Genomic DNA, 26,548 nt, shown 5'->3' on the forward strand with positions numbered 1-26,548 from the left:
ATTAAGCAGCCGGCTGGGACAGGTATAAAACTCAGCCTCAGCTCACTGAAGGAGGAACTTACACTGGGGAGCTGAGGGCTGAGGCTGCGCGGACGCTAAAACCTTAAAAACTAAACTAAAAGTAGTTCTACAGACTCTAGAGCCCCATTGGGCTGGGCTATGTTTATTTGAGTTTATTCTGGGTGTGGTGGAGGGCATTTAAAAGCCGAATAAAGGTGTGCTTTGAGTTTCATTTACTCCCCGTGTCTGTGTTCTCTGTAAGCTTCCTCCTTCCGGGTCACAGTGGTCACGCCCCTTACCCCAGGGGCCTACCACAATATATATATATATATATATATATATATATATATATATATATATATATATATATATATATATATATATATATATATATAGTGCTCCTATATGATCAGTGAAGCTAAAAATAATTAATAATAATGTTTGTACAACTAAGGATAATGGTCATAATGTTATGCTTAATCTGTGTGCTTTTACATTTTTACATGAACTTTTATTAAAAGTTTTTTTCTGTAAAAGGTGCATTGCCATGATGCTCGTTGCTATCCTACACCCCGCCAACAGTCTATTTTTACACCTTTATCGCTTTACAACAATGGCCGTAGTGCTCTCAATATGAGGTGCGTTCAGGTAAATTTGTGCCGTATTGCTATCTTGGCAAAGGAAAGTACAGATGCGCCACACACCGATGATTAATTACACAAATTAGTACTACATGCCGTTTACACGCTTTGAGTTGCACAAGTAATACTTTTCCTGTCGTTTTGATAGCAAAGACACTTTACAACATTACCCTAAACCAAGGTGCAAGGTGCATGGTGCATGGTTGATTGCTTGTCCACAGATTCCAAAAATAGAGCCCATAGTTATGCAAGAATACTCAACTTTTTTATATGTGTCTTTCCTCTGTTCATTTGAGTTTTTCCACTGTGGAATATAAAAATTTACCTCATGGATTATTCAAACCTAATATCTTTGCCATGTTTCGTCATTGCCATGCCACAAATAGCACAGAGCCAAACAATAAACTATAGTCTAAAGCATGAAGTAGATCCTGTGGCATCTTCCACGCTATTATTGGTGGTTTACTTTGGGACCACAGTAATTTACTATGGAGTTTTTTTTTTTTTTGCGTCGAGAAAAATAGCTCCGTGCAGTTCGTATCTGCTATGTTTCTGTAGGAATGCGACAAAACATGACCTGAGACCTAAATTCAGAGCCCGTCTCAGACTCGGATGGCTTTGATGTCGTGAACAGAGAGCGCAGGCGTTGAGATGAAGTCCGTGGAGAGGGTTGAGTTTTCTTTGGAGCACACCCCGTGTTATGCTTCCTTAAGACTGAAATCAATCTCCCTCGCCGCCGTGTTTATCTACGCATTCGTAGACGCTCAGATTGGGCCGTTGATAGCTGTGTCTGATTTGGAACTGCTCGCAAGATAACAGACAAACTCGTAACATCCAGACCAAATATGCGGCGTGTGTTGTGGAGGAGTTTCTATGTGCTTTTCTTTGCTTGTTTTGTAATTGCGAGTTTTTAGACACATAAAAAATAAATTCTTAGATTTTCCTAAATGGTCAATGCAAATGACAGCCAGTATAATTTCTAATAAAGTCATGACCCGTTAATAATAAATCCAATTTTATTGAACCATCCTCCCTATGATAGCAATATTTGTTAAAAAAAATAAAATAAAAACTCAAAATGCACTGTTCCATCACATTCTGAATAAGGATGTAATACACAATTCTCCCATACAATCTGTATGTATTTATTTTCTCTTTTGTATTTATTTGTGTTCTTGTCTGTGTTTTAAGTAATTTCATGTATTTGTCCGCCAGACTACTAAAGACAATGTAAATTTATTGGACAATAAACCTTATCTCATCTTATTATTATACAAGCCACAGGTTTCAAGCAATATGAGAAAGAAACGGTCTCAAAACCTCACAAGTTCAATGGATGCAAGAATAGTGATTTGTGATATCAAAGAAGGGTCCTATGTTAACATGTAACTTGGCCTGCCAAAATGTTTTTGATTGAAATAGCTCATGATTTTAGTAAATATAACCATTTAATGCTGCTATTTTCAGTTCTTCACAAACTATACAATGTTTTAAAACTCTGTTGTGCGTAATAATTTGGAACAATGTATTTTGATTTTTTTTAATAAAAAAAAAAATACAGTTGTCATTGTGAGGTTTGTTCAATAAAATGAATTAAATGGATTTATACTCAACGGGTCATGACTTGAAATCTCATTTACTAAAATCAAAAGCTATTTCAAACAAAAACATCTTAACAGGTCAAGTTACATGATAACATAGGACCCCTTCTTTGATATCACATGCACAATTCTTGCATCCAATGAACTTGTGACGGACTAATTGTTTGGGACAGTTTCTTTCCCATATTGCTTGAAACCTGTGGCCTGCTTAATCATGTGGAACAGTGCATTTTAAAGTATGTTTTTTTATTACTGTTATCATTCTGAGGTTTGTTTAATAAAATTGGATTTTTATTTAAAGGGTCATGACTTAGAAATTATACTGATTGTCATTTGCATATACCATTTTTTCATTGTATTAAAGCTTATGTATGTGTGTTTATACGTCTTTTCTCAGCTGCGTACAGATGCAGAGAAGCGCTCCCTGGTGGAAAGTGGGCTTGCTTGGTACAGTGAGGACAGCAAGGCCCTGCGGAAGGCTGACAGCGGGGCCTACGAGACCGGCAGCCTGAAGACGGAGTCCTCCAGCAAGTACCGGAAGAGCAGGCCAATGGAGGGCACCTCAAACGAGAAGACCCCTAGAGGAGAGCTGAAGAAACCGCAGAGTCTCGGGCAGCCGGGCAACTTCAGAAAAGGACGAAATCCTCCAATTGGCGTCACGTCTCCAATTACACACACATCTCAGAGTGTGCTGAAAGTGGCAGGTAAGAGAAAACAGTACTTTACACTAAAAAAAATCCAGCAGTGTTTGTTTAGGGTTATTATAGGATGGCTTGTAGTATTTTGGAAGCAAAGTATTGTTAAAGGGCACATATTAGGACACATTTTTTTGTGCATTCTTTGGATTTCCACTTGGGTCTGGACTGCTTCTAAAACACTCCGAACACTAGTAAAATCCATCTATTCGCTTTCATTGAATCAGTTTAAAGAATTTGGTGTCAGAAATCGTATGCTTCTATGATCCACCGACCACCTTCACCTAAATAACTCTCAAGTAAAGAGATCTCACCAGCACTATTCTTACTAGTTTCTGTACCTTTCAGAATGAGCCATTTAAGGGCTCTGTCACTTTAATACTATTAAGCTGTTGCTGGCTACGCCACGTGTACGGATCTGCCACGGGCAGTAGGTACAGATCCCTCCTTCAAACAAAGTCTGCTGGCAAATCCTGCTGTGTACTGTCAGAGTTTCCCAACAAAAATGACTGAAACGGGGTTTCTTTAACAAGTCAAGTCAAGCCAAGTAGTTTTATTGTCAATACTGCATATGTACAGGACATACAGAGAATTGAAATTACGTTACTGTCCTTCCCAATTTTACAGCAAGTACAGATAATAGATATAATAAAGGAGAATGGGAGACACTATGTCCCTGCTGTATTGTACACAATTCTCTGTATGTCCTGTACATATGCAGTATTGACAATAAAACTACTTGACTTGACTTGACTTGTTAAAGAAACCCCATTTCAGTCATTTTTGTTGGGAAACTCTGACAGTACACAGCAGGATTTGCCAGCAGACTTTGTTTGAAGGAGGGATCTGTACCTACTGCCCGTGGCAGATCCGTACACGTGGCGTAGCCAGCAACAGCTTAATAGTATTAAAGTGACAGAGCCCTTAAATGGCTCATTCTGAAAGGTACAGAAACTAGTATGAATAGTGCTGGTGAGATCTCTTTACTTGAGAGTTATTTTGTGCAAAGAACTTCATAAACACATTTTGTATAGCTTATAGACATATTGTAAATATGTTTAATAAGTCCCCCTTAATATGTACTAAATGCATATTGATGTATACTATATAATGATCAACAACTATTCCCATAATTAATCAATCAATCTAAATCTTTGGTTAATCAGAAAAGAAAAATATTAAATATTTAATATTACACACTACGTTTCATTAAGCAGATACATGGAAAATACATGAATGATTACTGCTAAAGTATTTTTTTTATACGTACAAGACATCATATATGTATAAATATATTTCTTATTGGGATCATAGCATCAGATATTCTCCATTGCCCTTAAATATTGTTTTAATATTGGTAAAATATAAAAAATATATATGTATATGAACAAGTGTTACAACAGTCCAAATTAAAAAATGCACTGGTCTATTGTTTCCATTAATGATACAAAGAAAAAAAATGTATTTTTTTGTTTATTTTACATGTTGTTCAGTTATTTTAGTCATGTAAACATATACAGTATTGTTATATTGTCCTGGTTAATGGATTCAGTTGGTCATTTTTAAGACTGTACTTGTCCACAGGTAGCAGAAATAATTTGAAATAAGTTTTTAAATGGTATAATTAATAATTTGTGAACTCTTAAATGATATTAAATCCAGAAACTGGATTTCATAACAAGATTTGCTTACACACTTCCGTGTCTGAGCTTCAGAAGAGGTCTTTAACCAAGGAAATATGTCCACTCGAAATATGTAAACTCTGCAATGTTAGAAAATGTTATCACACACACACACACACACACACACACACACTAAAGCTGTAGCTGCATTCCTTGTCAACATCAAAGCGCTTTCCTCAGGCTCAGATAAAGGTCATGGGGGATGAGAGAGAGAGAGAGAGAGAGAGAGAAAGAGAGAGAGGAGAGGATCCTCTGCTGGTCGATTCAGACAGATCCCAACATCCAGACTCAAAACAACCCAACACTTATCACCCGCTCATCTCTGTATCTCTGTATCGTCCCGATTCTCCGCTCTTATCCAAAACACAGCGTCGTTTTGTTCTCCAAACCCGCAGGCCCACTCAGAGGATTACCTGTTAATGGCTCGGCATTATGGGCTGGAAGTGATCTGGGGTCAGTCGAAGGAGGAACATATTTGTAAGCTTATTTCTGCTAGCCACCCCTGTCATCCGTAACCCCTCAGAAATGAAGAACAGATGTGATGTTGAACTCGGAGAATGTCACTTCAGCAGAAATCACAGAGATATCACACAGACATGAAGTGAGGGGGGGTTCCTGGAGCTGGAGCCAGAGATTGCTTACTGTGAGGCTAAAGAGAGACACAAAGAGAGAAAAAAGATTATTAATTCCATCCTTCTCACTTAATAGATATACATTTTTTTAAAAAGATTGACTATTCTCCGCTTTCTTCATTTGCTAAATATGCAAATATACACATTAGGGGTGGGCGATATGGCTCTAAAATAATATCACGACATTTCAGGGTATTTTTGCGATAACGATATAATTGGCGATATAGAAAAACAGAAAATTAATTAATTAATTTCAGGAATATAGTATAAGAGTATAACAGCATAACCGTAATGTGGCAAAATAAATAATATAGCATAAAATAATATAATGCAGCAAAAAATATTGCAGAATATTTTCATGCATATAAACTGCAAACTAAAACAATTATACAATAAATACACCTAAAGCTTCACAGTAAAAAATAGACTACTTTTAAGACAGAACAGCCCTATTATCACAATATGGATTTTTAATATCATGATATTTCTGTGTCACGATATATTGTATACGATATAATATTGCCCACCCCTAATCCACATAATTCCATTTAGTGGCAAAATGTATATCACTCATATATTACTCATAATACTTATAATACTCAACACTGTGGATGAGACAGTCAATAATAAAATTCCCCATATTAACATTGTCCTCAATATACATGTCAAAAACGTCAAGCTTTTGAATGCAAAAATAATAGAACCAATGTATTTATCCATTGTTTTTTGAGGAATCTATAAATATCTTGTATTTTTTACTGGTAGTTAATCTTATGCTACATTCAAGTGCATATCTGACTGTAACATTTAAAACATTTAAAAATATATTACTATTAAGATTAACATACAAATATTTCATTAATCTTTCATATTTCACTATGGTTTATATTGGAAACAGGACGCATTGCTAGTATTGTAAGCCTGTTGGGAGCATTGGTTAAAAAAGCTGTATTTGGAAATGATTGGGGTGAATGGAGGTGGAATATTCAGAAAAACTAAAATTGTCAATTTCACAATAGATTTCTCCTTTAATTGGCCACACCATAGACTGTATATAAAGATGGACGCCGTGTCGCCGTTCCCATTCATTCAGTGAAAATGAAGCCAAAATCTTCCGCCATTTTGGCGATTCAGAGACCAGAGTCTGCGCAGTAGAGACCAGAGGAGGGAGAAAGACTGTGGAGAGACAGCCTACTCATTTAAATAACCCCACCCCTGAGGGCTGCCTCGCGGTCACAGACTGCAGAGCGGGGCGGAGCGGAGCTGACGGTCTGTTATTGGTCCCGCCCATAAGCAGCCCTTTTACCATAACCACACCTTTTTTGAATAGAGCCGAATAAAGTTTTAAAAACCGGATTCTGTGGGGATATAAAAATTTGACATTATAAGCAGAGGTTACACTAGCTGCTGAATTTAAATAATGGAGGTAGAATTACAGTATATTAGAAAAAAACGTGATTGAAAGTTGTCTGTTTTGCTATTGAAACCTATGGGGATGGGTGGAGTTACACAGCTTTCTGCAGCCGAACAGCAGGGGGCGCCCGACCTGTGGTGGCTTCACTTTTAAGAGACGATGCTCTGTCCAGCTATATACAGTCTATGGGCCACACAGATACACATCCACACTAGACAATGCAAGCGACCTCAAACACACCCACAAGAGACAAACTTGAGCTGCTGTGAGTGACTTGTCTGGACTTGCTGGCTTAGTTTTAGTGAGTTTAAAAAATCGTAATCCATAATATGACCTTGCACAATGAAGGTTTTGACGAAAAAAAGCCCAGAGTAGCAGATAGACAGATGCTATTCTCCCTATTACAGATCAGTGAAGCCTTGCAGTAGTTTTAACACGATTATTATTCTTATTATTTTTATTAGGTAGAAATTAGAGCTGGGCGATAATTCAATTTTATCAATAATTTCAAAATTAAAGTAAGCACGATGTCGTTTTTATGAAAATTGATTTTCTCTCAGTTCCATAGAATGCCTCTTTCTGGCTAGAAAGAAATCCTATCATTTCTAAAACCTGTTCAGCGAGGATCGGTGAGTAATCCACTGTGGAAAACAGTAATAAGCGTTCCTTTAAAGTTTCTTTCACAGCAACTTTCTGTGAATCATTTGCAGCTTTATTTCTCTGTTCTGAAGTATAATCCGGAGTCTCTGAGTCTCTGAGTTGTTTGCACCAGGAGTAAAGGCATAAAGTTATCCAAAAGCAGTGTGTAAGACTGGTGGAGGAGAACATGATGCCAAGATGTATGAAAACCAGCTATACCAGTTATTCCACCAAATATTGATTTCTGAACTCTTAAAACTTTATAAATATGAACTTGTTTTCTTTGCATTAGGTCTGAAAATTTGTACTTTTTATTTTATACTTGAACTCCAAAGGACAAATTTAAGTAAAACCAAGATAAAGGTATCCCTAGATTTGGACTATTCCTTTGTCATCTGTAGTTTGATTTTTAGTTCTAAAATCTATCCAGTTCTAGTTGAAATGCTAAATATAAATACTGTTGCTTTAATGCTTTGGAGGCAGTTTCCTGGACCTAGTTTTGGACGTCACAGCATTATTTTGAATGGAGATTTACCATTGAAAGGAAAATGTAGACTATGGCTTTGCTTAATCCCTGTCTGGAAAACCACCCCACTGTGTTAAGAGACGATTTGTTTGGCTAAAAAGACTAAATATATAGTGTTTTGTAGGCTTCAGTTAGTGTATAAATTGTCCTCTGCTCAGCTACAAGACACTAAACCTATTTTATCAAAAGTACAGATCTGGAGTCAGTTTCTTTCATTCGTATTTCTGTATTCAGTTACATGGATATGCGACATCTGACCCTGGATCAGCACTCGCGTTCTGAGGCCTGAAATAAACAACAGCCACAGCGTGTGGTTTGTAGAGTAGTTGTGTTCTCAGCACTTTTGTATGAGTTGTTTTGCTGATGTGTTGCTCTCGTTCTCGGCCTCCACGCAAACACCTATAAGTCACTGTGTGACAGTTCAGAATGGGATCTGATCGCACTCAGACTAAAGTAAATACAGATGGCTCTTTGCTTACTTGCCCTCTTCTTGTATAAACTCTGAATCACATTAGGAGTATTCAGATGTGTGTGAGCAAATCTAATCCGCTGCCTTGGTCCTTTTCTCCCAGACTGAATCTGAGAGATGATTTTTAGTGATGTCAGGCCCCCCGGACTCTTTATGAACTCAGCGTTTGACTGGTTTGAGTATGACCACATGCACCCAAAGACGGCGGCGTCATAAGGGTGAGGTCTGAGTCATAAACGCACGTTTCACGCTCCCACACGGCCCACAGGAAGATTAAATTACAGCACGCTGAGGATTCAGTCATTCAGAAGAGGGTGTTAACTTTTAATGTATTAATGTAATGTAACTTTAATGTTTTCTAATGTTCTCATTAGGACTGTGTTGATCATTACACCAGTTTGGCATCATTACGTTGGCATCCAGTCTCTTTTAGAATAGATTTTAAAGATCTCCTTCTACTAAAATAATTATTTTTTTGTTCTTTGTGAAATACTATAGGTCTATCTAGGAGTTGTATATGCATGTTGCACATGAAACTGTTCTTCAACCTCCATTGTATGCAACAACAAGTAAAAAAAAAATATTCAGAAAAAACGAGTCGATCAGGAAAAGCAGAGTCTACATCAAGCCGTGAATTAGTATTCAGGGCCCCACCCACCTTGGCTGTCTCGTCATATAGGAGGCGCTAACAGCGCAAGGAACAGCATGGCATTCGTTCCTGTGTTGTTTGTGCGAATAACACATCAGTGTTTATATGCTTTATCCAGTAATTCAGAGGAAGGAACAAATGGTTAGAATTAGTCTATGGAGGAAAACCACCAGCAAAGTACAATTGAGGTAGGTAGGTGTATGCTTAGAACAGTTCTGTTTACACTAGTTAAAAGTACAAATCAAACCCTGGGGTGGATTTTTATTTTCTGGACCTGGACTACCCACCTCTGTGTAAGTAACTATAGGTTTACATAGGATCTCCAGTGGATTTGGTGTTTTACAGAGACTCTAAGACTAGGTCAGTGGCTGAACTGCACTTAGCAGGGCATTACACACACTGCAAAGACTGTTATTAGTGTAAAAATGTCTTTATTTTAAAACATTTCTAACTAAGTGCTGTTAGCCAATCAGAGTCAATGTGTTTGCATGTCTGAATATTCATGAGCAAGAGCCAAAGAGCACCATGGATGTTCTTTATTGTTCTAGTAAGTTTTAATATGAATTGTCATGATGCTTTTACTATGAATCTCAAAGGGGTGGATTAGCTATAACTGATGTTTGATAATAAATGGATGGTACTGTGCTGGTTGGATTAATAGATCCTGTGGTTTGATACGGTATGTTGATTATGGCTATAGTTCACTCCAGTCTTTAGTTATTGACCTCAGAACACCGGAATGCAGCTATCAGAGCTCTGATAATGTTAAGTGTTTGCCTCTTTAATGGTGGATTCTTGTCCTCAGCCACGATGATTCAAATCGTCTCTTTTCTTGGCAGCACCTAAAGGAGACCCCAAGGCCTTGGATAAGCAGAAGCTGTCCCTGAAGACGTCTGGTCTGCAGCGTTCACGTTCTGATGCGGGCCGGGAAAGCGTAGAGCACCGCAAACCTCCCTCAGGCCTGGTGAAGCCCAGCGCCGGCAGCTTCGGCTACAAGAAGACCCCAACCACCAGCACGGCCACGGTCATGACGGCAGGAGGCGCCACCATCTCCAGTGGCTCGGCCACCGTAGGTAAAACCCCCAGATCGTCGGGCATCCCTACCAAACCTGTGCCTGGAGGAGGAAGCCGCAAGAACAGCCTGGATGCCAGCAACGGTGAGAACGGCTTCCTTGCGCCCAACGCCCGCGGTAGCATCCAGTACCGCAGCCTCCCCCGCCCTGCCAAGTCCAGCACCATGAGCTTAACCGGCCGGCCGGCTTCACGCCCCGTCAGCAGCAGCATTGACGCCAGCCTCCTCACCCTCAAACCCGTGCCCCCTCTCTCCACCGCCCTGCCCATCAGAGGGAAGGACGGAGGCAGCCTGAAGGCAGGCGGTCGACCCAGCAGCACCGGGCCCGTTAATCAGACGGACCGGGAGAAAGAGAAGGAGAGGGCCAAGGCCAAAGCAGACCTGGAGATCTGCTCGCTGAAGGACGATGTGCAGGGAGAGAGCTGCATAGAGATGGTGGAGAAGATCCAAAGGGTGCGGAGAACCAGTACGAGTAAATACCCAGAACTGAGCTCTCCAACCACCACACCAAGGTAAGGTCTGACTTAAACCCTGTATAACAAGAAAAGACTAAAAAAATCAGTGGAGAAATGTCTGTAATGTCATTCTGTGTTAATTATTTTATTGCCTGGCCCTTTATTCTATTTCAGTACATACTAAATCAGATTCACCTAGTAGCATACAGTGGGGATGCACTGAAATTACAGTAACATTATTGGCCAAAACCCAAATATTAAAAATAAGAGACCACTTAAAGATTATGAGTTTCTTTGATTTTACCAAATTGGAATCCTCTAAAGCATAATCAAGAGGAAGATGGATGATCACAGGCATCAAACCAAGATGATGAACTGCCAGGAGTGGCAAACATTTATTCAAAAGCAGTGTGTAAGACTGGTGGAGGAGAACATGATGCCAAGATGCATGAAAACTGTGATTAAAAACCAGGGTTAATCCACCAAATATTGATTTCTGAACTCTTAAAACTTTATGAATATGAACTTGTTTTCTTTGCATTATTTGAGGTCTGAAAGCTCTGCATCTTTTTTATTATTTCAGCCATTTCTCAATTTCCGTAAATAAATGCTCTAAATGAGAATATTTTTATTTGGAATTTAGGAGAAATGTTGTCTGTAGTTTATAGAATAAAACAACAATGTTTAGTTTACTCAAACATAAACCTATAAATAGCAAAATCAGAGAAACCGATTCAGAAACTGAAGTGGTCTCTTAATTTTCTCCAGAGTTGTATAGAGAGATATGCAACTATAAGAAATGTAATTATTAAATACCGAACACGATTTTTCACAGGCCTTCATTGATCTGGTCACTTATTCACCAGACCAATCGCTGTTAACAGCTTTTCATTATAGGGTTTTTTTTTTTACTTTAACCCATAAGTGCCCAGACCCAGTTTTGAGTTTTTATACAAAATAATAATGAAAATTCTGGGCTGATGCCAATTTTTAATATACTATCTACTAGTGCACACCAGGAGAAGAGTGTGGCTGAGAAACTGTATATTGTAACAGATGGGCTGTAGGCAGTAGCTCTCAGTGTCCTAATGGATCTATATTGTAGGACTGCCACAAATTACCAATAAAATGTAGATACAGCTAAACTGGCAGCTCATTGTAAAACTTACTTTCTTATATATTCCATTACTGAAACTTTTTCAAAGTTAACAGTCTATTATGAAGGTTCTTGTTATGGAAGCTCTTCTTCTCAATTATTTAATCAATATCTTAAATTCAGCATAAACACAAAGTGCTGTTAATGTTTGTTTTGTAGCTTTCAATCTGCAGTCATCTTTTATTCATAACCCCTGTCCTGCTGCTGCTCTGTGCTGATTCCTGAGTTCTTGCTCAGAATTGCAGATTTGAGACGTGTGCTGTTATAGTGAGATTGTGTGCATTTTTCAAGTAATATAACTTCTCAGATTATATAGATAAGAAATGCAGTTAAATTAAAAATGGCATGACTGGCGTTGGAAAATGGTCTGGTACAAGTACAGTACCAAAGTTTGGTCTCACATTAAATTATGTAGTTTATTTTAATATTTTAAAATGTTCTGCACTGTAGATTAATACTGTAGTCATTCAAACTATGATAGAAAATGTATGGAATCATTTAGTAAACAAAAAAAAAGGTTGAACAAACCAGAGTATGTTTTATATTATATTTTAGGAGCTCCTCTTGCTTAGATGACAATTTTTCACATTTTGGCTGTATTTTCTCATTTAGCTTTATGATGTAGAGTCACCTGGAATTTAGGCTTTCAGTTAACAGCTGTGCTGAACTCATCAAGAGTTAATTACTTGAATTTCTTGTCTCTTAATATGTTTGAGAGCATCAGTTAAAGTAAAGTAGTGAAGAGGTAGAGTTACAGGTATACAGTGAATAGTGAATATTTGAGTAATGTTCTAATCCAGATTATGAGAAGCAAGAACCTCTTAAAACTAAGTAAAGATAAAGTAAAAATGACTTTAAGAAATGAAGGTCAGTCAATCCGAAACATTTCTAGAACTTTGAAAGTATCCACAAGTTACAAAAACAATCAAAATCATTATGATGAAACTAATGAAGGCACTCATCAGGACTACCCCAGGAAAGGAAGAGCAAGAGTTTCCTCTGTTGTACAGGACAAGTTCATCAGAGTTTCCAGCCTCAGAAACCACAAGTTAACAGCTCAGCTCCCCAGATAAGAGTATATTATTATTAGTATTTTGGTTTGTTTAAAACTTGTTTAAGTTACTATATGATTCTTATGTGGTCCTTCATCGCCTGGATTAACTTCAGTATTTAAATTCACTACTTTATGTTAAACATTTTAAGATTGCCTTATTTTTTGTATTATAAGGTACACCTAAACTCCTTTAATTGTTTCGAAAATCTACAGTGCATTTTGTCATCTGGTGCAGTTTATATATAAATTCTACCAGTCAGGTATTAAGAAGCAGTACATTCACTCCTTATGAGGACCTTATGTCTACCAGAAAATAGACGTTCATTGACAGTGCAAAATACGGTACTAAACTGATGGATGGGTGGATGGATGGATGGATGGATGGATAGATGGATGGATGGATGGATAAATGGATGGATGGGAGGATGGATGGATGGATGGATGAGTGGATGGATGGATGGATGGATGGATGGATGCTTACTTACTTTTACTTACTTAATAAATTAATGTACCTTATGTATAAAAAAAGACCATAAAATAGACATTCATTGGTAATGCAAAATATGGTACTAAACTAATGGATGGATAGATGGATGGATGGATGGATGGATGGATGGATGGAAAGATGGGATGGCTGAGTGGATGGCTACTTACTTAATTACTTAATTAATTAATGCCCCTTATGTATGAAAAAAGACCATAAAATAGACATTCATTGGTAGTGCAAAATATGGTACCAAACTGATGGATGCATAGATGGATGAATGGATGGATGGATGGGATGGATGGATGGGATGGATGGATGGATGGATGGATGGGATGGAAGAGTGGATGGCTACTTACTTACTTACTTAATCACTTAATAAATGAATGCACTATATGTATGAAAAAGACCATAAAATAGATGTGCATTGGTAGTGCAGAATACGGCACTAGACTGATGAATGCATGGGTGGGTGGATGGATGGATGGATGGATACCTACTTACTTGATTGATTGATTGATTGATTGATTGATTTGGTTGATTTGGTTGATTTGGTTGATTGGTTGATTGCTTGGTTGATTAATTGATTGATTGCTTAATTGATTAATTGTTTGATTTATTCCCGAGGGAAAATTCTAAACTGTACTAAACTGATCTGTATTAGTGCCATAAAAGTTTTTTTTTTGTGTGTGTGTTTTTCTCAATTCTCTCTCAGATTGTCGACCAAGTCTCTGATCCACCCCCCAAGCCTGGCTCACCTGGACAAAGTCAATTCTAACAGCTTGGACTCGTGCATCACTATTGAAGACCTCCCCCCCAAGATCCCCCCATACTCCAAACTGCAGGACCTGGCCAGCTCTCGCATGACCCCCCGCCTGACCCCCAGTCCCGCCCCCGTGCTCCATATCGACTCTCCGAGCTGCTTCTCGGGCCAGGCGCTCTCCCTCAGCAGCTCCCCTCTGCTCTATCCCAAAATGTCGGGGGTCCACCGCAGCATGGAGTCCCTTTCCCTGCACATGAGCCTCCCGCCCAGCCTGGAGCTGAGAAACCGGGAGGAGAGCAGGGCTACCGGCACCTGGGGGACGAGCAGCAGGACATCAGTCACTCTGAGTGACAGGTGGGTGGGCAGGTCTGAGTGGGTGATCAGTTATGTATATTTTTCTGTTCACGTTTGACCCTCTATGGCATGGTGTTTCCCTGAAGAAACAAAACACTTTTGTTGGTTACTATACTGTCAATTATGCCACAGTTAGTTCCGACCCTGCAATGTGATTGGCTGAGAGGGAGAGGCGTTCTGTTAGTGCCGTTATCAGCCGGTAATGCACTGTAACCGAAGCTATTCATGTATTATTTACTCCGCCACATTACAGGTAACCTAGCTACGATGCAGCGCTTACAAGCCAAACAGCGCAGCTACAAACAGAGCAGTAATGGAACTATTTTAACTTGTGGGGTTTTTATAACCAAACAGATCGTATTTTTCTCCTCCTCTTTAACTCAAAATCTTTCAGTAAACAGTGATAATGGAACTGTGGTATAATTGCAATAATACACTTGAGGTTCGTGCTATAATGAAGACATCCTTTGAAGCCATATCCAATGCAATTTAAACGTTTAATTTAAAGTACTTTTTTTAACCAATAAGGTGTAGGTGTATTACACATACAGTAATATATATTATATATGTATTTTCTAACTTTCTGAGACTTACTGATTTTTGGGTTTTCATTGGCTGTAATAAAATAAATACTATATAATCTATATAATATATTAGTTTCACATTTTGAACTGAAATCTTAATATAAAATAACTATATAAATGATATTCTAATTTTTTTGAACTGCACTAGTATATGTACTCGAAGATGCAACTACGTATCATTAGCTATTTAAGGATATATATTTTGTTTACATTTACTCAGTAAAATAGTGTTTTTTTTCTTTCTGCTTCTTTCTTGCTTCTTTTCCTGCAAAAAAAAAATAAATACCATACCATATAGGGTTAAAGAATGTCTCACCAATATTTGTGTCTCTGAAAAAAGATAATCAACAATAACATTGAACCACTCATCAGGATGCACTTATCATTTATCACTGCTGAGGTTTTACAATAGTGCAAACAAATGAAGAAGAAAAAAAAGTGTACTTGTTTGTATGTACTGCCATCTGCTGGCACCCACACACATACACATATACACTCAATAACCCAAATACAGAGGTGGCACAGGAGATTTACCAATAATTGCTGTGGCTAGGAGATAAATTCTGCTATAAAATGTTGTATTTATTATTAAATTCTCCTTATCTCTCCCTCTGCAGTTTACAAACCGATAGAAACACCTTACCAAAGCAAGGATTAAGGTATTTATACTATGTTTTAAAAATTCTTGCACTGATAGAAGCTGCTGCTCGTCCACGTCATCCTAACATCTTCCCTCCCTGTTGTCGTATCTCTGTGTGTGTGTGTGTGTGTGTGTGTATAGTCATTATGGAAGTGGCCAATCAGAAGCAGAGGGCAAGGAACGCCGCCACTCCCACACCATCATGAGCATGACGGATTCAGAAAGTCCTCCTCAGCTTCCTTCACCCACTCACATGGCCCCGTTCCCTGGCAAATCTCCACCCACCAACATCGGTGAGCATCAGTGTACAGGGCCAGTACATTGTAGACTATTATTAAAGACATGAAAATAATTAGCTAGCTAGGTTGTATTCAGTCAGTGGCGCACCTGTGTTTTCTGCTGCCAAGATAGCAATACATCATAAATTTATCTGAACACACCTCATTTCCAGACTACCACACCCATCAGTGTAAATATATATTCAAAATAGGGGTGTAAGAAAATATCAATTTATTAAAGTATTGTGATATTTTGTCTTGCAATACTGTATCGATTTTCAAAAATATAGTATTGATTTAATTATTAGCTTAGATGTTAGATCAGATTAGATGGAAAATTTTGTGTTAGGATTAAACCAGTAAAAAAATTATATAAATTTGCACTAAATGTATACTGTGTATACTAGTTATATGTTATTTATGCCACTATTTAATATAATTTAAGTATATTTATGTGAGCTGTCCAAATGAACATTAAAAACATTAAAAATGTGATTAAAGTATACATTTAAAATCACATACGTTTTTGAAGTATACTTAAACTGGTAAAAACAAAGCAAGATATCTAATTTCAAGCATTAGCTGTTCATTTACTTATACGTTACTTATACTTTATACTTATAAAGTTTTAAGCTCTAGTTTTAACACACAAAAGGTTAATCAGCACAAATAGCAGAAATATGGCTAATGGGACACATTTAGGATCTTTAGTAAAATTATAATTTATTTTATCATAAAAAGCATAGTTTTATAAAATAATACTAAGTATAAATTTTTATTAACAAAATTAGCACCACCAATAAAGTATACTTTTTCAAAGTGTTCTGAAATACAGATTACATAGGTAAAAATGTAAGAATAAGGAGAAAAACTATACTTTAATTATTTGCATATAATCCAAGGACATTCTTGTCATATTTAAATACACAATTTTTTTCAAGGAGACTATTGCAATACATTATGTTGTTTACGATACTGCAATATATCCCAATATATTGATTCGTAACCCCTCTATCGTGATACATATCATTTATCTAAATTTTGGCCAATACACAGCCCTAATTCAGAAGCACTGTTGCTATTTATTCTATATGGGTGTAGGGCATAAATATAGACTGTTGGCAGGGTGTGAGATAGCTATTAAAAAGTAAATGTATGAGTATAAGGCAAGAAATAATACAATTATTCTGTATTATGTCTCCTTTATGACTTAATTCTCCGTACTTCACACTGTTTCTCTCACAGTGGCTCCCATCCCAAGCTCCAGCTCCACCCCTCGCATCACCCGCTCCAACAGCATCCCTGCCAATGAGGCCGGCTATGATCTGTACTCCAGCTCTCCACTGGGAAGCTCTGTTTCACTGGCTGACCGGCCCAAGAGCATGATGCGCTCCGGATCCTTCCGAGAACCTGGAGAGGATGGTGAGTGATTTTATAGAATCATCTCATTGTGAATCTGAATGCAAAGTGCAGAATACCAAGCACATGATGATGTAATTTGGTGTAATTTGCTAGGATGGCTCTATTTTTAATGGTGATTATATATAAATTCAGGGACTTTTAGTTAAACAGGACTGTGTACACAATTATATTAATTGTAGAAAGTAAGTAAATGTTATTTAAAGCAGCATTATGTAAGAATTTGAATTTTGGCTTCAGGGCACTCAAGTAATTCACTTTTACACCACTGCTATAGATACAAATTACAAATTGTGCTTTAAAGGGGCACTAAACCTCCAAATGTTTGCTGAATCCATCCTCCACTTAAATATGAAAAATGCTAAAAATAAGGGGAAAAAAAAGAAAACTGGGAGGGGTAGTCTGGGAGAATCACTGGGTGATGTATGGGTTTAGAGGTGGGGCAGGAGAGAGCTGATTGGTACACAAAAACATCATCCTCGACTACAGGCTGAAATTACCACAATAAAAGTGTTTTTTAAAGGTTTAAATTGTTATTAGAGTTTTTTTTTTTTTTTTGCTGTACACATGCATTTTTGACAAGATAAAAGATACTGTGGCGTGGAAGAGGAAGGAAGACCCGTGAGACTCATGCTGAATGCTCAACAGCTCCTTTATTGAACCGGCTTGCCACTCAGTTACAGTCTTTAACAAGACTAGGAGAGCTAAAACCATAACCACAGAGCTCATATAGCCCAAAGGCCACCAACCCAGCTGTGTGTCTCCCAGATGGCAGATCCAGAGTGGTGCCCACCCTCTCTGCATAACCCCTCCCAAGGGAGATGCCCCACCCCTGTCATCCTCGCACACAGGAGAACAGAAACATGCCTGCAGGCAGCCACACACACAACCCAGAGCCGCCACAATACAGAATGCAGCATCTGAAATAAAAGAATCGTGTAGACTAGGGGGTTGAGTTAAATTACAATATTAAAAATATGACTCCTGATTATGTAGCATTACACAGTGCTGTTTTTGTTTCCTATTACAGTCAGTCATTCTAAAGCTGCTATTTTAGTGTCAAATAATAATAAAATAAAAATAATAATATGCAATAATATATTGTCCTATTGCTTATTCCCAGTGCTGGTGGGCATGTTTATATACTACAAAATGATGGTTACATTTGTCATTCTATACTAAATCTTCCTGTAATGTTCTGTGCTGTGTGGTATTTCACTGTGAAACTATTTATTTATTTTATTTATTTATTTTTTTTTTTTTTCATAGTTCATGGCTCTGTGCTGTCTCTGGCCTCCAATGCTTCATCCAACTACTCTTCAGTAAGTATTACCCAGACTCTAACAGATAAGAACTGCTCTCTGCTCTTAATAGTTTACTCAATAGAAAAAAATACTTAAATTATGTTGAGATCATTACTTAAGTTCTGTTGTTTTGGAACCACTAATTTGTACTTAATTACTATTTGTTTGTAATCAAAATAATATGAATTTGCACTAAATTTATACTAAGTATACTAGTCCCATGTTATTTTCACTACTCTTTAATATGATTTAAGTATATTTGTGTGAGCTGTCCAACTAAAAAATTTAAAACATATTAAAAGTGATTAAAGTGTAGATTTAACATCACATTCACAGTTTTGAGGAGTGACATACATACACTGGTAAAAACAAAAGCAAGATATTGTATATCATTGCAAGCATCTGCTGTTAAAGTTATTTTTCCTACAGTAAATTAAACAAAAGTAAACTTTTAATTATTTTTTGTTTGTTTTTTTTAACTCATAAAATCTTCATCAGCACAGTTTTAATTCGTATGAGCACAAAACACAAAATTAATGTTTTGCTAGCAAATTTCACCATAGTACAATAAATTTTATTGCAGAAATATAGGTTTCTAGGACACATTTAGTAATAGTATGCATAGTTCTATTATAATAAGCACTTGTTGCTATCTTACAGCCCGTCAACAGTCTATTTTCACGCCTTGCGTTAAAATAGAGTCAGAGTTTAGGAATAAATCTACACTGATGGGTGTGGTGGTCTGGAAGTGACGTGTGTTCAGGTAAATTTCTGTTGTGTTTCAATCTTGGCGGTGGGAAATAAAAGTGCGCCACTGACTGAATAAAATAAAGAATAAAATAACATTGTTGTTCCCTGCTGGTGTATCTTCACACCATGACTAAGCAGGTCAGTATCCTCTGCTGCGACGCACAAAAGCGCCGCACTGTTAAAATATGAACGCGCTAAAGTCAGAGCTCACCCGGCTCTTAAAGCTCCACTAGGTAGGATTGAGATTTTATGCTCGTGGGCTACCCCTACAGTTGCAGAGTGTAATAAATGTTTCAGGCGGATTAGTTTCTCTTTCTCGTTTTTCTGGCTTTCACAGACATATTCGGTCACTTTCCAGCTTCTGCCAGAGTGTCTGTATGTTAGTTTGTAAAGAATGAACCAGTAGTCCTTGTAGAACTGTTAGAACTAAAGGTTGGAAAGCAGGTCGCAGTTCTCGCGAGCGTTGGTCGCGGCCGTTTCTGGTTTGAGCTCAGAGGAGCTCCGGCACAGACACGAGAGCACCGCTGTTCCTCCTGTTACACCTCAATGCAGCGCTGCAGTGAGTTTCAAGCTGTAATTTCAAAAATCAAGGAAATCCTACCTAGTGGGGCTTTAAAGGGAATGACACGGGACACACTGATTGGTTTATTTCATGTTACGTCCAAAATTATCCACACCCATCATTAATTAAGCGAATTAGTACATTCCTTTTGTGCGTTTTGAGCCGTGCGCATATTTTTTTTTTGCAACCTCACGATACCAAAGACACACCAACACGCCCTAAATCCAGATGCGTAATACACAATTGACTGGTGTGCAATAAATCACTAAAATAGGGCCCTAAATATATATTTGTATTAAGTACATCACCAGTACAAAATTAGCACAGAAAAATAAAGTATACTTTTTTAAAGTATACTGAAATACAGATTAAGTAGATAAACATGTATGTATAAGGAGAAAAGGTATACTTTAATTATTACACATATAGTGCAAGTAAACTATTAATATATTTAATTATATGACTTTTTCACAAGGGTAGATATTGTTCTCATACACAATAGAGCTGAAAGCAGTGAGAAGACCTGAAGCTAATCCTCTGAATACTGTAATTTTGGTTTTCTGTACTGTTCTGTTCTGTACAGCCCTGAGCTCTTTAGTCTTAGCTTACTCTTTCTTCCTCTATTTCTCCTCCTAATCATCTTGCGTTCTCAGACAGAGGAGAGAATGCAGGGAGAGGTAAGTCTGTCCGTTCTTCTTCTTTACTCCGTCTGCTTGTTTCACTCTTATGTTCTTTGTTTTAAGCTTGTTTTTGTCACGTTGGGCTTGTGCCAGAGTTTAAGTAGAATGTGATGTTTGGCTGCATTTAAACGGTACGTCTTAACATCCATCAACTCCATCCATAAACTAGTGCTGTTTGTTGACCATCTCCATAAAACTCATAAATCCACCAGCCATCAGTGATCATGTGCTCCTACTCTTCATGACCATCAGACACTTTGTGGGTATTGAGATTTTAAACGTTTATTTATTTTATTGTTAACGATTATGGCTAGAATATTATTTAAGACCAGTTGATACTTTTTGCAGTGTGGGCAGTGTGCCAAGTCCTGCTGGAAAATGAAATCCTCATCTCCATAAAATTGTCAGTAGCAGAGGGAAGAAGCATGAAGTGCTGTAAGATTTTGTGGGAAAACAAAACTGCACTGACTTTAGACTTGATAATAAAACACAGTGGATCTACACCAGCAGATGACAGACATGACTCTTCAAACAAACCATCACTGATTGGTGGAAACTTCACACTAGATCTCAAGCAATTTGGATTGTGTGTCTCTCCACTCTTCCTCCAGACTCTGCTCCCTTGATTTTTTTCTAAATGAAATGTAAAATTTACTGATGATCAGTGATGTGGATTTCATTTTCCAGCAGGACTTGGCACACTGTCCACACTGCCAAGTACTTTATATCCTTTATATCCTGCAATAAAAGAATTTGGGCTAGGCTTAATCTGGTCTTATCGTAAATTTTAGTTATATTATATTATATTTTATTTACAGTACCAGTCAAAAGTGTGGCTATATCTTCACATTCAATGTTTTTATTTATTTATTTTTTTCCCTACATTGTAAATGAATAGTGAAGTGATCCAAACACTCCGAACACATAAGGAATCATGTAGTAACTTAAAAAATAACTTAAACAAACCAAAATACTCTGCAACATTTAGATGCTCTTATCTGGGGAGCTGGTAACTTGTGGTTTCTGAGGCTGGTAACTTTGATGAACTTACTCTTGCTCTTCAATTCCTGGGGCGGTCCTGATGAGAGCCAGTTTCATCATGACAATTTTGACGATCTTTTAGACTGCACTTGAGGATACTTTTATAGTCCTTGAATTTATTTGGACTGACTGACCCTCATTTCTTAGTCATTTTTTTCTTTACTTGGTTGAGTAGTTCTTGCTTCTTATAATATGTATTATTCAAATATTCACTATTCACTGTATACCTGTAACTCTACCTCTTCACTACTTTACAACTGATGCTCTCAAACACTTTATTAAGAGACAAGAAATTCAAGTAATTAACTCTTGATGAGTTCAGCACAGCTGTTAACTGAAAGCCTGAATTCCAGGTGACTCTACCTCATAAAGCTGACTGAGAAAATCCAGCAGAGATGTGCAACACTGTCTAATCTAAGCAAGAGGAGCTACTTTGAAGAATGTAAAATATAAAACATATTTTGGTTTGTTTAGTTGTTTTGTAGTTTACTAATTTCATGTTTTTCTTCATAGTTTGGTTGACTTTAGTATTAATCTACAATGCAGAACATTTTAAAATAATGAAAATAATCACTGGATTTAAGACGTGTCCAACTTTTGACTGGTACTGTATATCACTTTACTTTCATTAGCAGATGCATTTGTTCCATTTCATATTTCTTCCTTTTTTATTTTCTGGCTCTGGGATTTATCTGTCCACTTATTGTATGAGAGGTTGTATAGAGATAAAGATTCGATTGATTGACGTCAGTCTCTCTCTCTCCTCACAGCAAATCCGAAAACTAAGGCGTGAACTTGAGGCATCTCAAGACAAAGTGGCCAACCTGACCAACCAGCTGTCTGCTAACGTATGTATCAAAACTCCAGCCACTGATATCACCTCACACAGTGATATCAATACGCTCCTTTCTGTCACTGAGATTTCCTTAACTCTCAGTATTCTTTTTGTTTATATTTGTAACACTTCGGTTTTACAGCTTTTGGTTGAGTCATTTGGTTTCAGTGCTGTTTTATCATGTCTTATTATGTTCTTGTTGTATTTGCATCTGAAATGAGTGGCTTTTATGTATTTTGTTGCCATGTTTCATTTTCATCATTAGAGCTACTCTTAGAAGTCATTTGTTTCTCCTTAATTTGAATATATGATCATCATTATGTTTTAAACCACCATTTTATCATTTCACATTAAGCAGACGGATCACTGCAGTGCCATGTCTTAGATGTGTTTACTGTACATGGATGCCACCATTTACAACTATCTACTAGGGGTGCAACGATGCATTGCATAGGATCGTGACTCGATGCAGTTGCTTTGTTTGAACACCAGAGGACAGAATTCCACTGGTGCAGGCAGGAGAGCCAGTGGGCATAAGCAAAGGACAGAGGTCATTCCAATCATTTTAGACTGAAACACCCACTTTTTTCAATCAACAGAATTATCTGTCACAATCACAAGCTGAACTGCCTGAATTTTTGCACCAGGAGTGCAGGCATAAAGTTATCCAAAAGCAGTGTGTAAGACTGGTGGAGGAGAACATGATGCCAAGATGCATGAAAACTGTGATTAAAAACCAGGGTTATTCCACCAAATATTGATTTCTGAACTGTTAAAACTTTATGAATTTGAGGTCTGAAAACTTTTGTTATTTTGTTATTTCATTCATTTCTCATTTTCTGCAAATAAATGCTCTAAATGACAATATTTTATTGGGAATTTAGGAGAAATGTTGTTTGTAGTTTATAGAATAAAACAACATATATACCTATAAATAGCAAAATCAGAGAATCTGATTCAGAAAAAAAAATTTAGTAAGAAAATTAAAAAATAGCCACAATTATAATAAGAAAAACACAATAAAAGGACAACCTACTAATCAAAAAATTGCTTTGTTGCCTGAAAGCAACACCATGCCATAGAGGGTTAATAATAAATTGTTTTTATACATTAAATATTAAATATTAATACAAATGGTGCATTTATATAAGGTGCATTTGGCATTGTTTATACAGTTAATGGATAAAAACAAAAAAGTTTGCATTCAAAATGTGAATCCAAAATCGTGAATGGAATTGAATAAGTCGTGAGCAGAGTGCATCGTTACACCCCTACTGTCAACACTCTACACACTAACCTACTACTTCACTCAGCTACTCAGCTCTCCCTTCCTGAAACCTTATTTCTACAGAACTGGGTTCAGCATCACACTGTCATCATACTGTAGTGTACTGTGTATTTAAGCATTGTGATATCATTGTAATCTGCATATTAATGTATTAATATAGAGTTTATATTACTGTATATATCACTTTTTACACTAAAAGGGAACAGGCTGATCCCAGTACTGTGTTTTCATATCATCATGTGTGTGAAAGCGAGTGTGAGAGTGTGTGAGTGTGTGAGAAAGAATGAGCAGTAATAACCCTGGCCCTAACACCACTGTCCCTCTCTCCTTGGCTGATGTCCTCTCCTGGTTGCGGGCTGGTTGCGGGTGATCCGGGGGCCACTGGCTGTAGCAGGCAGGCCAGGTTTGTTGGACTGTCACTCCGGCCCCTACCCGTCGCTGTTGCATGACCTTTAACCTCACCCCCTCCCCGCAGGCCCCCCCAACACCCCCAGCCCGGCGCTGGTTGATGATGTCACAGTGGAGCTCGCTCGCTGTCTGTTTGCTCTTTGATCTGCTGTTATCAGGTGTCATACGGACTCATGGTGATGTCATAGTTTTGTTGATGAGAACGATGAATGCCGTTTGGTGAAGGATGACTCATGAGGAGCTGAGCTGTGCGCACACACACACATAAACACACACACACACACACCCCCTCAGAAACAACTACACTGTTTAAAGGGCTTAAATTCGATATTTCTATCCTCCAATACTCTGTTCTGTTATTGGAGCTTGGCTTTATGTGCAAAAAAAATCATAGTAACACAGTACCAGTCAAAACTTTGGATACACCTATTTAGTTTCATTCAATATCAATCAATCAACCTTTATTTTAACTCAGAAGTACATTAAGGGCAGCCCTCATTTTCAATGTAGCCGAGCATTTACGAATATAGCTACTGACATAACAAAGAAAATAATAACTACATTTAATCCACAGATTTTAAAATAACAGCAAATAAAAGAGAAAAAATAGATGATATAAATATAGAATATGAATAAAAAAATAAACTTGGTTTAATTAAGAAATTAAGATGATAAGATGAATACAGAAGAGTTAAAATTAAGCTAAAAGTAATATAGCACAATAAAAATACAAATAAATAAATGAGTAATAATAATAATAATAATAATAATAATAATAATAATAATAATAATAATAATAAGTATAGTAGTAATAATTATAAAAGAAACTAATCGAAATAAGTTAAAAAGCAATAATACAAAACTGATGGGTGGGTGGACGGACAGACACTTTATCCCAATGGGAAATTCTGAAAAATATAAAATAATGAAGAAATAAAAAGGAAATAAAGATCTAAGAGAAGAACTAAAACAAGGCTGTCTGAAGGTGGTTAGATATTAAAAGTTTTAAAATCTCAGTTCATCAGCTTTAGATCAGGGGATTAATGTGGAGAACTTATACTTTTTACTGTTTACTCCATATGTGTCCCTTAATCGTTTTTATGTCTTTAATATTAATCTACAATGTAGAAAATAAATAAAATAAAGAAATTAAGAAAAACATTGAATGACAAGTTGTGTCCAAACTTTTGGCTGGTAAAACAAGTGTATTGCTTTGCCTTTAAAGTCAGCTTGGCTTAAAAAGGAATTGAAATGTATTAGGATGATATATTCAAGATTCATTATATATATATATATATATATATATATATATATATGATATATAATGAAGAAAGAATATATATTAATTGCATAATTAGATGTGAAACACCTCACAGACCTGTCTTATAACTAAATCACTCATATTCAGCATGCAGATGAATGACCACTAGGGGGCTCTGTTAGTCCTCAAATACCATTTAGTGCTTCATACCAGTGACACTGTGTGTCCTAGTTCTAAGACAGTGTTGTGTGTCCTAAATCATTGAAAAGTTACTTTATGTCAGTAATTCAGTTCAAAATGTAAAACTCATATATTATTATATAGCTGTATTAAACACAGAGAGATCTGTTTTAAGCATTTATTTCTTTTATTGTTGATGATTATGGCTTACAGACAATGAAAACCCAAAAATCAGTGTCTCAGAAAATTAGAATATTATATAAGACCAATTGGTACTTTTTGCAGTGTGGGCAGTGTGCCAAGTCCTGCTGGAAAATGAAATCTCCATAAAAGTTGTCAGTAGCAGAGGGAAGCAGCATGAAGTGCTGTAAGATTTTGTGGGAAAACAAAACTGCACTGACTTTAGACTTGATAATAAAACACAGTGGATCAACACCAGCAGATGACAGACATGTCTCTCCAAACCATCACTGATTGGTGGAAACTTCACACTAGACCTCAATCAGTTTGGACTGTGTGTCTCTCCACTCTTCCTCCAGACTCTGCTCCCTTGATTTACAAATGAAATGTAAAATTTACTGATGATCAGTGATGGTTTGGGGAGGCATGTCATCTGCTGGCGTTGGTATAGTAGTTTAGTAAGATTTTTTAGTGTGTGTGTGTGTGTGTAAAGGTTTAGTGTGTGTTCTAAAGCCAGACCTCATGAACTTGCCATCCAGATCATCCTCTGTTCACTTCACCCCTTCACCCCTCTGTGTTCCACAGCCTTTCTTCATCTCCTCCTTCTCCTCCCATCCCTCTCTCTCCAGCCCAGATGGAGACACACGTGTGTGTGAGGTGTGCTCAGTGTTGCTGTGTGTGTGTTTGTGTTTGTTCTTTATTAACGCTGCTTTTCTGTTGCAGGCCAATCTGGTAGCAGCTTTTGAACAGAGTCTGACGCTCATGACCGCACGCCTGCAGAGCCTGTCCGTCACCTCCGAACAGAAGGTCTGTCTGTCTGTCTGTCTGTCTCTGTGTGTGTGTGTGTGTGTG

The 26,548-nt window shown here is 37.3% G+C and overlaps 1 protein-coding gene across 5 annotated transcripts in view; it reads left to right on the forward strand.

Annotated features, from left to right (window-relative positions):
• The window catches only part of nav1b (neuron navigator 1b), a 191,464-nt gene that overhangs the window by 138,306 nt on the left and 26,610 nt on the right, over positions 1-26,548 (forward strand). For 3 of the 5 annotated variants that reach the window (XM_049479436.1, XM_049479438.1, XM_049479439.1), the window contains 10 exons: positions 2,640-2,946; positions 9,788-10,532; positions 13,885-14,286; positions 15,488-15,529; positions 15,652-15,803; positions 17,034-17,210; positions 18,477-18,529; positions 20,477-20,500; positions 22,315-22,392; positions 26,420-26,503. In XM_049479436.1, the coding sequence (XP_049335393.1) occupies positions 2,640-2,946; positions 9,788-10,532; positions 13,885-14,286; positions 15,488-15,529; positions 15,652-15,803; positions 17,034-17,210; positions 18,477-18,529; positions 20,477-20,500; positions 22,315-22,392; positions 26,420-26,503 (2,064 nt within the window). The remainder of the gene's footprint in view (positions 1-2,639; positions 2,947-9,787; positions 10,533-13,884; positions 14,287-15,487; positions 15,530-15,651; positions 15,804-17,033; positions 17,211-18,476; positions 18,530-20,476; positions 20,501-22,314; positions 22,393-26,419; positions 26,504-26,548) is intronic. The other 2 variants (XM_049479437.1, XM_049479440.1) reach the window with 1 other exon arrangement.

Source organism: Astyanax mexicanus, chromosome 5 (genome assembly GCF_023375975.1).
Source record: "Astyanax mexicanus isolate ESR-SI-001 chromosome 5, AstMex3_surface, whole genome shotgun sequence".
NCBI lineage: Eukaryota > Metazoa > Chordata > Actinopteri > Characiformes > Acestrorhamphidae > Astyanax > Astyanax mexicanus.